The 16,338-nt window shown below is 40.1% G+C and overlaps 1 protein-coding gene across 2 annotated transcripts in view; it reads right to left on the bottom strand.

Moving 5' to 3' along the window:
- Nucleotides 1-498: 498 nt before the first annotated feature.
- Nucleotides 499-16,338, bottom strand: part of LOC108751991 (titin) — a 41,511-nt gene continuing 25,671 nt past the window's right edge. Inside the window, exons 3-7 of one of the 2 annotated variants that reach the window (XM_018492520.1) lie at nt 10,450-10,497; nt 9,659-10,123; nt 9,297-9,578; nt 1,330-9,184; nt 499-1,211 (exon numbers count right to left, since the gene is read on the bottom strand). In XM_018492520.1, coding sequence (XP_018348022.1) covers nt 1,106-1,211; nt 1,330-9,184; nt 9,297-9,578; nt 9,659-10,123; nt 10,450-10,497 — 8,756 coding nt within the window. In that variant the 3' untranslated portion in view covers nt 499-1,105. The remainder of the gene's footprint in view (nt 1,212-1,329; nt 9,185-9,296; nt 9,579-9,658; nt 10,124-10,449; nt 10,498-16,338) is intronic. The other variant, XM_018492522.1, reaches the window with a different exon arrangement.

Here is a 16,338-nt window from a genome sequence, read left to right as displayed (position 1 = left end):
AGTAATGTGACCCGGTCGTTTGGGACACACGTAGCAGCCGAATAAACGATCCAGAACACGTTCGATCGCATAGCAAATAATGACATATATCATCGTCGCTTAAGATTGTCGCAGTGATACCGTAAGAGCAGTAAGAATATCGCCGATCGTGGTCTCGTTTCTTCCCCATATTTTTCAATTTACGACGTTGCATCGTAGGAGGGATACCACGGACGTATAGTTTGCGTAGAAAAAAACATTAAAAAAGCTTCTAACTAGCTAAACAATGCGAATTGAGGTATCCTTCGTACGATTCTCCTTCACTATTTCAGTATCATTGCACGACCCATTCGGCCGGCGTATTGAATTCTTCTTTCGATTCTATTTTCTTCCTTTTATCTTTTTATTCGTTTCTTATTTGTCGTATAAAATGCATTCATTGCATTTTTTTTCTTCTTTTTTTCCTCCCCCTCACGAGTTATGATCGCAACTCTCTCTTTTCGTGTTTCCTTTTTTTTAAATACCGACGACGATGACCGTGGCTGCGGACGGCGCTCGTTGCCGAAACGAAACCAGTGCCGTTGATATTCGACACTGACAAAGGCACAGTCATAAGTCTCGTACGTTCAGTAATTTCCTCTTTTTTTCGTCTTTTTAGGGCATATATAAAATATCCCACGCGAGACAGAACGCAAAATTATGTTCGTTACACGACAAATTTTTTTCTTTTTTCGTCTTTTTTGTCTATATTTTCTACATGCTGCCTAGCTTCCTCCTTTCGTGTTCGCATATTAGCACCGATAACACGTCTTAATACACAATTAATCCTATGATTCTCCAATCAGTATGCCTTCTCCTCCCCTCCTCCACTCTTTCTCTCTTTCTTTCTCCGTTGCTCTTTTTCTTTTATTTATATATAACATAATATAATATTATTAATATAAACGTTTACGTTTTGGCCACTCAGTTCGTAATCGTCGAAGCACATTATTGTCTGTGTTTCGCGCGATGTTTAGAATAATTTTCATTCACTTTTATACAACACTGAATTTTTTCCTGCTGTCGACTTTTTCGCCCTCATATATGCTTCTTTGTAAAGATGAATCTCTCGATCCAACTCGGCGGCTCATCTCCTTTTTTTGGCGTCTGTAGTCGCAGCTATCATTTGCCTCAGCATTGGTTCCGGACTGCATACTTGCGGATCGCATTTCATTTTACCATCATTTCCGCAACTAAAATTTTAAATAAGTCACGTTAAGTATTTTTTTCAGAAATAATATAGTTAAACACATATAGTTAAAAACGATTTACAGAGAGGTAGAGAATAAAAATATTTTGTTACAAACTTACATGCAGCGAAGGCAAGGATTAGACGCCGATTTAATAACTTCTCCCACTCGATAGGCATGGCCACTAAGTTGACAACCGCTTCGCCTCGCAGCTCCTTTATAAGCATGCGCGGGAAAGTGCGGTGGTAACGTGGTCGTGGTCGTAGTAGTGGTAGTGGTTAAGTTAAGAGCCGTAGCCATTGATACGGGACATTCGTATCTGGGACAGCAGAAACCGCTGATCGGTTCCTCATGGCAGCCCGGAATAGGCGGTGGACAACTTTGTTGGAGACAGATGATGTCACTCCTGAAGCAGAAACAGAAATCGCACGGGTCGTCTCTCGGTATCTGTTGTGCCGAAACGTAAACCTTGCCGCCGTATCGACAAGTGCCTGGTCCTCCATAGTCATCCTCGCCATAGTCGTCGTCGGGATTCGGATAGCCGGGTATGGGGAAGTGAGAATTGTCTTCACCCGATATTCCGCTTTGATCAGGATATTCCGGAATATGAGGAGTAGTCGCTGGCCGTTGTTCATGGAAACCATAATCAGTTTCTGGTTTCACGGTAGCTTCCGGGAAGTGGTCAATGTGAGTCTGCTCTTCACCTTCTTGCGGATGAATGGGTTCTTCTTCAGGAATCTCTTCCGTAATTTCTCCAGTTGGTAATTCCGTGGGTACCGGCGGTGTTTTTATGATAGGTTCTTCAACCGGCGTTTCCGGATGCGGACCTTCTTCTTTTATCGGGATTTGGGATTCGGGTACTTCTGATACTACTTCTGGTCCGACGGTAGTTGTCTCTTCAGGCAATTCAGTTAGTTTTACGCTAGAAACCTTAATTGGACCTTCGGTCGCAATAGTTTCTGATACTTCTTCTACTTCCGCGTGCTCTTCTATTTTTGTCGCAATAGATGCTTCGGGTACATGTTCCGTAGTAAATTGAGGTTCTTCGGTCATACCCGGATGACCTTCTTCGGATACAGTTGGACGGGCCTCCTCGCTTTCTTCAGGTTGGCTAGGCTGAATTTCTCCAGCAGGAGTTTCTTCCTCAGAAGGAAGAGGCCTTTCAGTAGGCTCTAATTTAGTTATCGACGGTTGGTCTTCCTTATAAATAGAAGTAGTTTCTGTGGATTGGATAGAATGTACTTCCTCTTCTTCTCCTACTGTAGAAGCTTCTGTCGGTTTCTCTTCAACTTTTGGAATCACTTCTACTGAAACCGCTTCTTCTGGTAATATTTCTTTGGTTACTGTGCTTTCAATTGCTTTTGTAGTAGTTTCACCTTGTTCAGGCGGCTCTGTTTCTTGTTCTGGTTCAATCGGCTTTTGCGTTTCAAATGGAATTTCCTCAGGCTTTTCCGTTTCAAGTGGAATTTCCTCAGGCTTTTCCGTTTCAAGTGGAATTTTCTCAGGTTTTTCCGTTTCATGTGGAATTTCCTCAGGCTTTTCCGTTTCATGTGGAATTTCCTCAGGCTTTTCCGTTTCAAATGGAATTTCCTCAGGTTTTGGAGGACCTTCGGTTGAACTTATTTCAAGTTTTGTGACAGGTTCTTCTGACTTCTCTGTACTTTCAGCTGTAGCAGTTTCTTCTTCGGGTGGAAGTTTCTCCACTTCGCTAATTTCGGTCACTGGCTGCGATACTTCTGCTGTAGATAGCGTGGTCTGATATTCAGGTTCATGGGTACTTTGTTCTTCTGTCTTTACCGGTTCAATTGAATATTCTTCGGGTGCCAAACTTGTCACGGTTGTCGCTTCTTCACTCACTGGATGGTCCGGTAAATTAGCTTCGGTAACTTGACCTTCTTCTTCCGGTTTCTGTTCTTTTGGAATAATTGTTGTTTCATGTATTTGTACAACCGATTCAATTTCCTCTTGTGTGGTATGCTCTTCTATAGTACTAGATGTCACAGCTTCCTCTTTAACAGCTTCTTCCGTTTCTTTCTCATCTGCACCTGTTAATTCCGGAACCGTAGTTGGTTCCTCTTTACCAGGTTCTTCCGTTGTTCCGATTTCAGGTTTCTGTTCTTCGTCTTTTTTATAAATTTCAGGAATAACAGCATGTTCCTCCGCTAAATCAGGCAACTGCGTTTCTGGCTTAACACTTTCTATTGTCTTTTCAGTTATCTGTTCCTCTTGACTCGTTACTGGTATAACTTCTGTCGAAATGCCTTCCGTTATCTTTTCTTCGCTGGGAAAAGTAACAGTCTGTTCTTCGATAGGATACTCAGATTTTGAAGTTTGCTCTACAATTGGAACAGTAACATGTTCCTCTTCTGCAACTGGTGTTTCGGATTCCGAAATAGCAGGCTGTTCAGTTCCCTCTTCACTCAAACTTGGCTCAGTTTCCTTTACGATCGGCGTAGTGGATTGCTCGCCAGCTTTTTCTTCTACAGATGCAGATGTCGTTGATATTTCCTCAGTATGCTCTTTGGCAGGTAATTCAGGCGTATGAGATTCAATTCCGGGTGTAGTTTCTAAATGCTTTTCAACGGAGACTTGCGTACTTTCTGGTTCCTGAGCAACGCTAGTTTCAGTAGGTTTCTCGTATTCTTCAGTAGGTTCAGTTTTTGCTGGTTCCTCGCTAATAACTGAAGATTCAGTTTCCGATGGCTTTTCTTCGGGCAATTTTGTAGTTGACGGTTCTTCTTCGTGTTCTATAATTGATGGTTCTGTTTGTTTTTCAGGATATTCTATAATTTCCTTTTCTATTACGCTTTCTGTTGTTTCAGATAATGTTTCTTCATGGGAAACTTCAGGAGTAGATTCTTCGATTAGTTTAGTAGTTCCCTCGATAGGCGTTTCTATTTCAGGCAAGATAGTAACAGTAACATGTTCTTCTTCAGTTGCAGGAGTTTGAGTGGTAATTTTCGGTTCCGTCTTTGTGCTTTCTTCAGTAGAAATTTCTACAGATTTTACAGTTGTATATTCCTTTGTTGACGCCTCTTCACTTACGGTATGATCATGTATCAATGTCGTCGATTCAGCAGTAGGTATGATTGACTCCTGTGTTTCAATTTCGCTTGGAGGAATACCAGGCAATTTTGTTTGACTTTCTGGTTCCTCGGTTTGAGCAGTTTCAGTTGATGTAACTGTCTCGTGCTCTTTTTCCTTTTCAGTTTCACTCTCGGGCTTATGCTCAGTCGTTGACTGCATTTTAGGAACTGAAGTACTTTGTTCTTCTTGAATTCCTGGTTTTTCTGTTAAAATTTCTTCCGATTTTGTAGATGTTTCCTGTTCTTCGATGGTAACAGGTTCCTCAGAAATTGGCTTTAATGAAACTTTTTCTTCTTCTGGTTGTTCTTTTTCAATCGGTTTAAATGTAGATTGTTGTTCTATACCTTCTTCTTCGGTGGGTTTTTCCTGTTCTTTGGTCGGCATACTAGTTTCTTCAGCTTTACTAGCTGCTATAGTTGTAACTTCTTGTCCTTCCTCAATAGGTATTGAACTTTCTTCTTCGACAGGAACAGAAGTCTCTTTTTCTTCTGTCAAACTAGGAACCGTAACAGGTTCTTCAGTGCTGTGAGGTTCCTGTTTGGCAGGTACCTGCGTGGAAGTAATTGCTTCACCACTAATAGGAATCTGTTTTTGTCCAGTCTCTTCCTGCGGTTGTTCGGTCAAACCCACTGATTCTGTTATGCCTTCCTCGCTAATTTTGCTTTCAGTAGTTTCTATTGGTATAGTTGGTGACACAGTATGTTCCTCGGGTATTTGACTGGAGGATTCTTGTGATGTCTCAGGCACCGAACTAATAGTGTGTTCCTCAGGATGTTGCTCGATGGGTTGTCGAGCTGTAGTGGACTGTTCAATAACCGTTTCAGTAGGTTTGAGAGTGGTCTGTTGTTTCTCAGTTGCTGTTTCTTCTTCAGATGTAATAGAAGGAACAGTGATTTCTACAGGTTGTGACTTCGGAGTACTAATTTCATTAGCTAATGTACTCGATTCTGTTGCAACTTCTTTTGGTACTTCCGTAGGCGGAACAGTCTTCTGGATTTCTTCTTCTCCGGAAACATGAGGTTCCATTACATGACTGTCGGATTCCAATTCAGCAGTCGGTGTGGAATCACAAGCATACATTGGACAACAAGATTCTCCGTTTGTGTGAACCGGCATGCAATTCGATAGATGCGCTGGCGGGGCAGGACATTGCACGAGTTCGCATTGTACAATACTGCTAATACAATGACAACTGATCTGACACGCATTTGCTGGTGGAACGGCTGAATTGTTGCTATAAGATTGGCCTTCAACAAGACAATTACCTTCTCCTGGGATACCCGACGGACGAGATGCGAACTCTGTTGTACTTTCTTCTTCTACAGAAATTTCTTCTGGAATACTTGTTGTATATTGAGTTGTTTCTTTTGGAACAACCGTTGAATATATTTCTTTTTGTTCCGGCATTTCCGTAATCATTTTTTTAACAATTTCTTCTTCGTCGGACTTCAATGGTTGTTCGGTAATTGATACTTTAGGTGTTTCAGAAATTATATTTTCTTCTGTGGATATTTCAGCTGGACTTTCCGTTTCACCTTTTTCCTTAATTGACGTTTCTTCCTTTAGTGATGGTTGCGTGACTTGCTCTTGTATTTCTGGTTGTTCTTTTTCCAAAGGTATAGATTCGGTTGCAGGTGTACCTTCTTTCTCGGCAGGAACTTCGTGCTTCGTAAATTCTTCAAGTCCAGGCAGCTCAGTTGATGTTTCAGAAATTAGTACTGGACTCGTCGTACCTTCACTTTCCGCGGTTTCAGTTGTCTTACTGATACCTATGTCTTCAACTGATTCTGTAGGAAAGACGTCAGAAGTCGAAGATTCTTCGTGAATTGCAGGACTGGATGCTTCAATCTCTGTTTTTTCAATTTCTGATTGTTTCTCAGTGATTGACTCTTGAGTCTGTTTCTCCTGTCCGGATGGTTCAGTTGTGACCTCTTGCGGTTGTTCACTCGATATTTCAGGCTGTTCTGGCGTAATAACTTTGTCAACAGTAACAGATTCTGTTGTACTACCTTCAACCGGTTTTTCTTCCGGCAGAACAGATTCGGTAATAGTAGCTTCCGAAGATGGAATATGAGATATTTCTTCTTCAGGAAGAACTGTCGATTTCTGTGGTTCTTCATACGTCTCAGTTATTTCATTCTCAGGTTTCTGTGTTAATTGCTCTTCGTTTAGTTCTGGTTCAATCGATTCCTGATCTTCTTTACGATCTGAAGGAATCGGAGGCTGACTTGGTACTCCACTGACAGAAGTCTCAGTCTGCTTCTTTTCTGGTTCCGCCGTTGTCTCAGTGGCTTTAGTTTCAACTTCAGGAATTGCTGTTTGTATTTCTTCCGTGGATACAGGCACAGAAATCTTTTCTTCACCTTCTTCTTTAATTTTGTCTACTTCGGTGGTATGTTCAACGGGCAATTCTGTTTGTTCGACGTCGGTAATTTCTGTTGGTTTTAATTCCACAGTTTCCTCAGTTGGTTCCTTTTCTGTTACTGTAGTAGTTTGTTGTTCTGCACTTTCTGTTGACACGGCTTTCGTACTTTCTGTTTCCTCTGGACCATGACTTTCCGTAACAGCAGCTTCTTCCAAAGCTTTCTTTGTAGAATATTGTTCGGGTTGCTCAGTTATTCCTTCTTCAACAGCAGGAACTCGTGTTGTACGTTCTTCTTCCGTTTCTATTATCTTTATCGCTTCCGTAGTTTGCTCCTCTTTCAAAACAGGTTCTTCAGTTTGTAATTCTTTTTCTTTTTCGCCAATTATGCCTGGTGTTGTAATGGGATGTTCCGTAACATGTTCCTCAACTGGTTTTTCAGTAATTGGTTCTTCTTTTTCAATAGGAACTATTTCAGTTTCTTTCTCTTCGACTTGTGGAGCGTGCGTTGATTGCTCAGTAGAAGAAATGACGGTAGTAACATATTCACCTTCTGTTGTATGTTCTTTCTCAAGATCTGAAGGCACTGTTGAATGTTCCGCTGGAATAGTTGTGGATATTTCGGGAGGTATTTCTGGTTCTGTTACGATTGGAGGTTGCGTTTCTTCTTCCTTCTTTGGTTGCATTTCTTTTTCACTACTGACTTCCTCAGAACTTTCACTAGATTCTTCAAGTTCTTTTGTGGGCATTTCTTCAGTACTAGGAGACTTTTCTGTTAACTGAATTTCCGTTTGTGGTACTTCACTTACTGTTTCCTCTGGCACAATAGATTTTTCAGATGCTTCTTCTTCTGGTATTCTTTGAGCAATAATAGCTGTAGAAGATTCTGTACTAATCTGAACTTCGGTGATAGCAGGTGTGCTATGTGTTTCTTCAGAAACCGTAGTGATTTCAGGTTTACTCTCAATTGGTAGATTTATTTCCGTAGCTTCTTCTATTAATTTTGTCGTTCCTTCCATTGATACTTCAATACCTTCCGTCGGAATTGGTTTTGCAGTTTCTTCTGATGGAGCTAGCGTAGTCTCTTGTTCCTGCGGGAGATGAGTTACAGGTATTTTCTGCGGAACCTCAGTTATGAGATTATCAGGACTAATTTCCGGATGAGTGACATCATGATAGTCTTCTGTTATATGATATACGCTCTCATCTTCTGCCTTCTGTTCTGGACTTCGTTCGGGAATCGGTATGCCAGTTGAACCTTGAGCTGGAATTTCCGGAGTTGATTCTTCCTCTGTATGTGATACTTCCTTAACAAGAGGTTCTTCACTAATCACTGAGTTCTCAGTCAAACCGGCATCGTCTTTCTTAGCGCCAACGGTGGCTTGCTCTTCAATTATTGCGTGTTCAGATGTTGTCTCTTCCGGTCGTTGTCCCTTTTCACCTTCGCTTATCACTGATTTCTGTTCTTCAACAGGTTGTTCTTTAGAAGGACCACTTATTTCAGTTGATTGTTCCGTAACAGCGGTTTCCGTCGGATGCGACACCTCTTCTCTCTCAGTAGTGATTTGTTCAGTACTGGATATCTCGTGAGCAGGAGTCATAGTTTCTTCTTCTTTCGGTGATTCCGTTTCTGTTGCTAAGAGTACACCTGGCATAGTTTCTGGTTTACCTTCATCTACCTTTGGTTGCTCGCTAACAGATTCAGAAACAATGCTGATACCAAGCTCTTCGATTGGCGATGTTGTTTTCTCAATGGCTTCAGTTGAACTTTCTGGTTTTTCTGAACCAATTTGTCCTTCTTGTGTTATCTCTTCTTGTGTTTGCGTTGACAATTCTTCGTGCGGGCTAATAGTCTCTTCTTCTTTTATCGGACCTTCGGTTTGCGTTGTTTCACTAATGGAAGGTTCGATCGATTGTCCCCTTTCAGTGACAGCGGGAGTACTATGTTCCTCTTCAATTATATTCTCTTCTGTGCTTACATGTTCTTTAGGTACGTGTTCTGTTGTTAACAACTCTTCGGGTTGCAAGCCTTCTGCGATAGACGAAACTTCCGGTAATTCAGTAGCAGGTGCTTCAGTAACTAAACTTTCTTCAGTTCCTTGTACTGTCGTAGGTGCTCCTAGTTTTGTTGCTTCTGTTTCAGAGAGCACTTCCTCTGCCTTTTCCGATGTTATTTCAGGAGAAGTTTCGGTAACATATTCATGAGAAAGAGTAACTTCTTTCTCAGCAGTAGTAGTTTCTATCTTTTCTGTCGGTAATGTTGCGGTTTCTTCTTCAGGTTTTTCGGTAGATGGAATGTGTCCCTGGGTAATGTGTTCGATAGTTCCTTCGACAGTTTTGTCTTCTTCTTCCTGAGTATATGGTATATTATTGTCGATACCTGGGAATGCTTCTTCTTGAGGATGTTCGCCCTTCGTTTGTTGATCTTCCTGGTCAATCAATATAGGAGATTCAGTCATTTGACTATGTGGTACTTGTTCCGGAAACTGTTCTTCACCTTCATCTCGTACCGTAGTGATTCCTTCTTCTGTAATAAGTACATACGAGTCTTTAATGCGTAACGTTCATTTAGTAATAACGCTTCTTAGATTGTTTAATTACATAATATATTGTTACTATTATTATGTGAAATTACTTACCACACTCATATATGGTTGGACAACATTCTCCTTCTGGCGGCGGTAAGGCCGTGCAATTCTTTCCATGCTCTTGCATCGGCGTTCCACAATTTTGCACAGCGCAAGCGATCTCACCTCGGAAGCAATAGCAATGCTGACAAGGCTGAGTGGAGTAAATCAAATCACCGTCTTCGTAAACTTTACCTTCGTAATAACATTGAGGTAACATGCCAGGAGGTAGCGTTGTGGTCATGATGAGACCGGGAGTTGGACCAACCGTAGTGCTAGATTCCTCATCATATTCTGTACAAAGAATCAATAATTGTGAGCATTTTTCAGTGTGAAATAATATCAAGATATTACAAAAGAACGCAATTACTTACCGCAATTGTATTTGATCGGGCAACATACACCCGGTTGATAGACAGGTTTACATCCAGCCACTTGTAAAGTACACTCTTGCATGACGCAAGTGGTTCTATTTCTAATGCAATAGCAAAGCTCACAAGGATTATGGTGATCCAACGGCAGCATAGCGCCGTCTGCATAAAACCTTTCGTCGACATGGCAGCCATAATTATCATGAAATCCTACTTCCGTGGAATCCGGTGCACTTGTTGTTGATGTCAATAGTTGAACCGGTACTTCCGGACAAGTGATCACAGGGCAACATTGATCCGGACGTTTCTCCACCGTGCAATCCTGACCGATCGCTTTTGTGAAGGGACAGACCTTCAAGTAGCACATCAACATTCGATTGTGGCACGTGCAATTTAGACATGGTTCACTTGTCATGATCCTATCGCCTTCTTGATACCGCTGGTAGTTGAAGTAACATCCAGGGGTGGCTAGAGAAATAATTTTATATATATATATATATATATATAATAAATACGAAAATATCTCTAACATCGTAATAATATTTTTATTTTTATATTCAACAATATTATTACATTCTTCGCGAGAGATGCAACAAATAAATTCAATTAAAAAAAATTTAGAAAAATTTTTTATTTTATGATATGTTACATAGAAATCATTTGTAATAAATTTTTTTTTTTTTTTATTTATTGAATTAAAGTACAACGTGTACAACTTCTCAAACTACGATACAATCAATATGACGCACATGACGATTGATTAGATGCAATAAAAGCAAGCGTAATATACATACCTCCATCGTACTCTGCGATCTGTGTGGTATCCTGGTCATATACCGGTGCTGCAATCAAAGAAACATGACTGTTAGTGCTACGCGATCGAGTGCGTCGTGACAGGTACAGGCGCAGGCGTGTACGTGAAGTTAATGAAAAGCATAAAACGGGATTGCCGAATAAGCTCGGTGAAATTTGCAGGGATGGACGTCAATGCGTCTCCCGCGTGCAGTTTATCATAGTAATTACTGGCGGGACGCATTCGTCGTCTCTCGAGGGTATACCGGGGCTTAACAACGGAACGAGTGGAAGCGTCATATGGCGCGAACACACGTGGGCGAATTCTCGTTAACACCCTCGCCCCAATCGTACGAGTTGCATGGTGAGTGCTCACGGAGTAGTGAATTCCATTTGGTTCTTCCTCTCGTGTGCAATTCACGCGGATATTCGCATATAACAATCGCGTGTCTCCCTTTACAAGCCTATTCTTTCTTTACGGTTACGCGACTACACACTTTCGCAATTTCTTTTTTGAAATTGGAATGTCGCGCGCAGGACTTGAATTTAATTGTTCTTGAAACATGACAGAACACTTTTCCGAGATATACACAATACGAAAGATGTTTTCATCGAGAAATCGCACAATGAACATTCTCTTGCTTCTCTATCCTTCTTTTATTCTTGCTTTTTCATCTTCGTAATAGTGCTTAATTTTATATTACTGATTATATACATGAAAGATTCCAAAATTTCAAATTACATCTGTGCAATGTACATATATAAAAAATACGGATAAAACAATAACATTTAGATCTTTAGAAAAAGATAATTGACTTATCAAACGCGTAAAAAGATTATACCATTATTTTATTAAAATTTATTAATGCATTTTTAAGATTAGATATCGACATAAACTTTATGCAAGATTGGGTAGTGCCAAGTTAAAAGGATAAAAATTAAGTTAAAAAGTTAAAAAATTAATTAATTTTAACTTAACTTAGTTATATTTTAAACTCTTAACTTTTTAACTTTATTTAATTACATTTTCCATAACTATTAATTTCTTATTTAATTCTTTGAAATTAAGTCTCATTGTCAGATATAATATGCGACAATGACAATAACTTAAAATGAGGTGAAAATTGTAAAACTGAGCAAATTTACCAGGTGTTGACCAATTATAAATATTCTAGTGAATTTGCTCATTTTTATAATTTTCACCTCATTTCAAATTACATAAATTAAGTTAAATTTTATATACTAAACAATACATATAAACAACACGTAAAGAAAATATAGAGTATTTTCTAAATGAAGTATGTATTTGTCATTTTCATTATTTATAAGACTGAAACCCTGGAATCATAAATTTAAAAAATAAAAAATAAATAAATTTATTAAACTTAACTTTTAATTCAATTGATTTCATCATAAATTAACTCTTAATTAAGTTAATTTTTCAAGTTAAATTTTCGAGGTTGTTAACTTTAACTTAACTTAATTTAAAAAAAAGTTAACTTATCCAACCTTGACTTTATGTAAAATCTTACCATCTATTAATATATCTTTAGAAACGAGTTTTGTGATATTCGAGAATTAGAAGACTATTAGACTCAATGAAATGAATAAGGAATAAGAAATGAGGAATAACAGATTTTCATTTACCAACTGAATACATCGGAACATACAGTTTCTGATAAGTTGATATCTGTTATTCCCTTATTCCTTTCATTGTGTCCGAACATTCCGCGATACAAGTGATTTCCAGTGAACTGAACTGTACTGAGAAGCACAACGATGGTTGAATGGAGACTTGGTCGTGTCTCGTCAGTCCCACGAACCAGTCGGTGCCCGAGCCGCGTGCCTCCACGTTATACGAACCCATCACGTACGCGTGGCCTACCGAGACGATTCTTGTCTCGCACAATGGTCAGACTAAATTATTACGTCGCACCTCCCATCGTGGAGACCACGGTCAAGGTGTCGAGGCTTCGTGTATACGATTGTAATCTCTGTACGTGATCTTCATTATGCGACCGCTTAACTGCAACGACATAATATGATCATTCAATGTACAAACAGCGGTACGCACTCGCGATAATTAAATGCGTAATGAGGCGATTGGACTGAATAAAAGAAACTTATCGGATAGCTGAGGCTGTAGAGTACCATAATAGAAAATTGAGAGGAAAAAAAATGTTCATTGTAATCATTACCAATAATTCGATTATTTCCTGAAGCACATTTTTGCTGAAATTGTTACATCTTTTGAACGAGTCGCATGATTCTTTCCGTCGAGTTTTACGACGATACACACTAAAAACCGAAAGATAGCTTTTTGTTGCGAGCAAGCATTTTCTTCATTTCTCCACTCATAAACGATAAATTACCGTCGACGGACTAACGGGACAATCATTGAGTATGACCGGGAGATGCTGACAAAAAATCATGACATGATAAAAAATTTCAACTATAATAACGGAGAATTGCACCATGATGATTTCGATCGTCGATCTGCTTTTGATACTTGTTTCTTATCCCTTCGAAATCGAAAAGCACGAATTGCAAATTACCTCTCGAAAGAAGCGCAGTGAGAGAGAGAGTCGTCCAATAAATCTCACGCAGCAAGATAATGTTCCGTTCTTCGGATACAAAAATGCAGTTCCGAATAAAACACGTTACAAAGCCGCTAGGAAGTGCATCGGCTAAGGTACGCTCTAAGGTAGACCTCTCTCGATGTACGCGGAACGCAGACTCTAAATCAATCTTGGTCGTATAGAAAAAGAGCAATGTGGGAGTTTATCGGTATCAACAATAAACGCATCTTCCCTCGAATATAATTTTCTGCACACGAGATTTATGCGTTCTTCGGCCTCCTCGCTCGTAATCGAAGATCGCGGTTATATAGAGTTGATATTAAGTACTTTAAAAGATTTTAAGAAATGATTCCTTACACAAATTCAAGACAAAAACTTTATATTTGCGAATAGCTTAGTTTAAAAAATACAGGGTATGTCAAAGTTGAAAAAAAATCATTTTTCAAAAATTCCAAAAACATTCGAATTATTTTAATGAAACTTTGTATGTTTAAAATTTGACAAAAATAATACAAGTTTTCGAAATTTTTGGAAAAAACAATTTTTCCTTCAATTTTGACACACTGTATCTTTGAAAATGACCGTTTTAGATATATAATCGTATGAAGCTTTCATCTTGAATTTGTGTAGGAAATCATCCCTTAATCTTTCATGCCCAATTTCTTCACTTCTGGATAACTTTATCCAAGAGATATCTCCCAGAATACAATAGAGATATCTCTTAAATAAGATTATCCGCAAATTATCTGAAAATGAAGAAATTAGGCTTTAAAATATTTATAATTAGTATCCACCCTGTATACATACACACGCGCGTACAAGCATTCATGTTATGTACATCACAAGGAATCACGGAGAATCATTATGTAAGTCAACGTACCGCCGAGTCCTTCTGTTTCCTCTCCGTATGTCGTTTCTTCTCTCGCAATTGTCTTGCTCTCGCTTTGAGAGCGACTCTCTCGATTCCTCCCGCAACGCATCGCGATCCGATCCCCATCCTTTTCTCCGTGTATGGGCGCGTACGCGCGCGCGAACAATGCTATTACACACTGCAGAGATGAGAGAACAGAAGAACACGGGGCTGTTGAGCTCGGTTATGAAATCATTCCCGGCGGCCTTGCCTCGCGAAAGTTCATTACCATCAGCCGCGCACGCTCCGATGAACACCTGGCACCGCAGCCAGCCCCTGGCGTATTGCGTGCACAAAATTCTGCATTACGCATTCTTCAAGGTCGCGGTTACCTCCATCGCGCTCTCACCAAGACAACCTCTTCGTACACTGATGAAAAAGATGATGGAATAATTTCGTTTCTTTGTGTGCGTATGCGTACGTGAGCTGAAAGACTCGTTATGACGGAACTTTTTTCGATGAAGTCCCGCGTGAAAGACGACAGTTATTCGGAAATTACGCAGCTTACTCGCCGTATAATTTTATCGAAATAATGAAGACTTCAGGAAAGGAGCAGAAAAATAATGCCATTTCGTTCGTATCAGTGTGATTATTAATGTCAATGTCATGGATATCGGGAAGGTAGAACGCAGTGGAAACCTGGTCGACCGGTTCTGGCGTAATACGCCGTACTGTTTCTAGCCCGTAGAATCCCTTTCGAGGACAGTCATAAATTATATCCTCCCAATCACACGGGATCGAGTTCGTTGCCACTTCTTACATTATGATGCAAGTCCACGCGCCGTTAGATCCGGTAATGAGAATAATTCCCAACTCGGGAAAGAAACGCTCGTTTCCGATAAGGGACTCGAGATCTTTGAACCGTGATTCACTTCGTTGCGCGAGAATGTTTATGTGCGATTGGATTTGGCGGACGTTGAACGCGATATCGTAGACATAGCCTTTAAATTATGCCTCGCACATAAACGGAACACCTATTTTCCAAAATGGACTAACGCGATCGATTTAATTCGTGTCACGCTGACGTTGCACCCACGCGTTCCGTTATACCCTTCGTCGGATTGTCGGATGACCGCCGGTGACCTCACCATCTCACAATCAGTAAGTAGTCAAGAAGGTACACGAGAGAGAGAGAGAGAGAGAGAGAGAGAGAGAGAGAGAGAGAGAGAAGAACTCTAAAGAGTACGCGCGCGAGGACGAGGGAGTGGAGTCCTCTTACCGGTTACAACAGGTCCTTTCTATATTGTCTCGTCTAAATTGACAGCGCAGAGCTTTATTCGCGCTCGCTCGTCAAGAATGCATTTAAATCACCTTAAAATCATCATTGATTATTCTTATGCCAAGATCGTTCTATGATAGATTCACATAATTTAATTCCCACGTCTGGTCCCAATCTGGCCCCATACTGCACAGACCTCCAAAGAGCATCCTTATTCTTTGAATGTTTTATAAAGACATTCATGATGTCTCTTGAGTAAAGTGTGCTATATGGGAAGGATCCAAATTGCTCAAATGTGTAGAAGTCTTTCACATAGATTTATGAATTGACTCATATAATTCTATCTCGCGTAGGAAATGCGAGTAGATTTAGCATATGTGTAACTGTACACCGTCTCACATCACATATATCTTGAACTTTTATGCGTTCCATGCCGCTTGTAGAGTGCCATCACGATTCTCCGCGCCGTCGCGAGAGAGTTTGATGATGCTCGAAGATAACGACACTTTGCCAAGCATCAGGCATAAATATGGAACGCCTTAGGGATCAGATGCGACTCCAGTAAACGACGTACGTGGATTGTAAGTGGCGAACGTTGAAGTACACGGTCAGTGACATCCCGATGCGGGCACGTCGACTGATTGCTCCTCAGGGTCTACAGGTTTGACCAGAATTCACGCAGCATCACGTCAATGTAGCCACGTGGAGGAACCGCTACACGGAGGAGCGCCGAGACGCAATTTTTTTCCTCTATTGACTTTAGACTCACTTAGATCACTTCCGGATAAGACGAAATTAACTTCTCTGTTCATTAAAGAAATAAATTTTATCGTGTCGTATTTCTTGTTTTTTCTCTTGTTATTTCTTTTTCTTTTTCGACACTGATATAAGAAATAATTTGTATAGACTTTGAGTGCATTCGAGAAATGCGCTATCAGCGCTGTTGCGTCATTCTATTCTTGTTTTACGTTTAATGAATGTTAAAGATAGAATAAAAGACACAATAGTGCTAACAGCGTTCTTCCGATGTTCAGCGTGGTTGAACGAGAAAAAAAAGACGAAGAGAAATTAATGGAACTCACGAGCCACATATTCATACCAATCGAACATTCATAAATCTCGGCCAAGTATGATAAACGATTGCCTCCTTGGATAATATTTATATATAAATATAGATATATAT

This window comes from Trachymyrmex septentrionalis, unplaced genomic scaffold (genome assembly GCF_001594115.1).
Source record: "Trachymyrmex septentrionalis isolate Tsep2-gDNA-1 unplaced genomic scaffold, Tsep1.0 scaffold53, whole genome shotgun sequence".
Classification (NCBI taxonomy): Eukaryota; Metazoa; Arthropoda; class Insecta; order Hymenoptera; family Formicidae; genus Trachymyrmex; species Trachymyrmex septentrionalis.
This window is presented reverse-complemented; position numbering and strand designations above follow the sequence as displayed.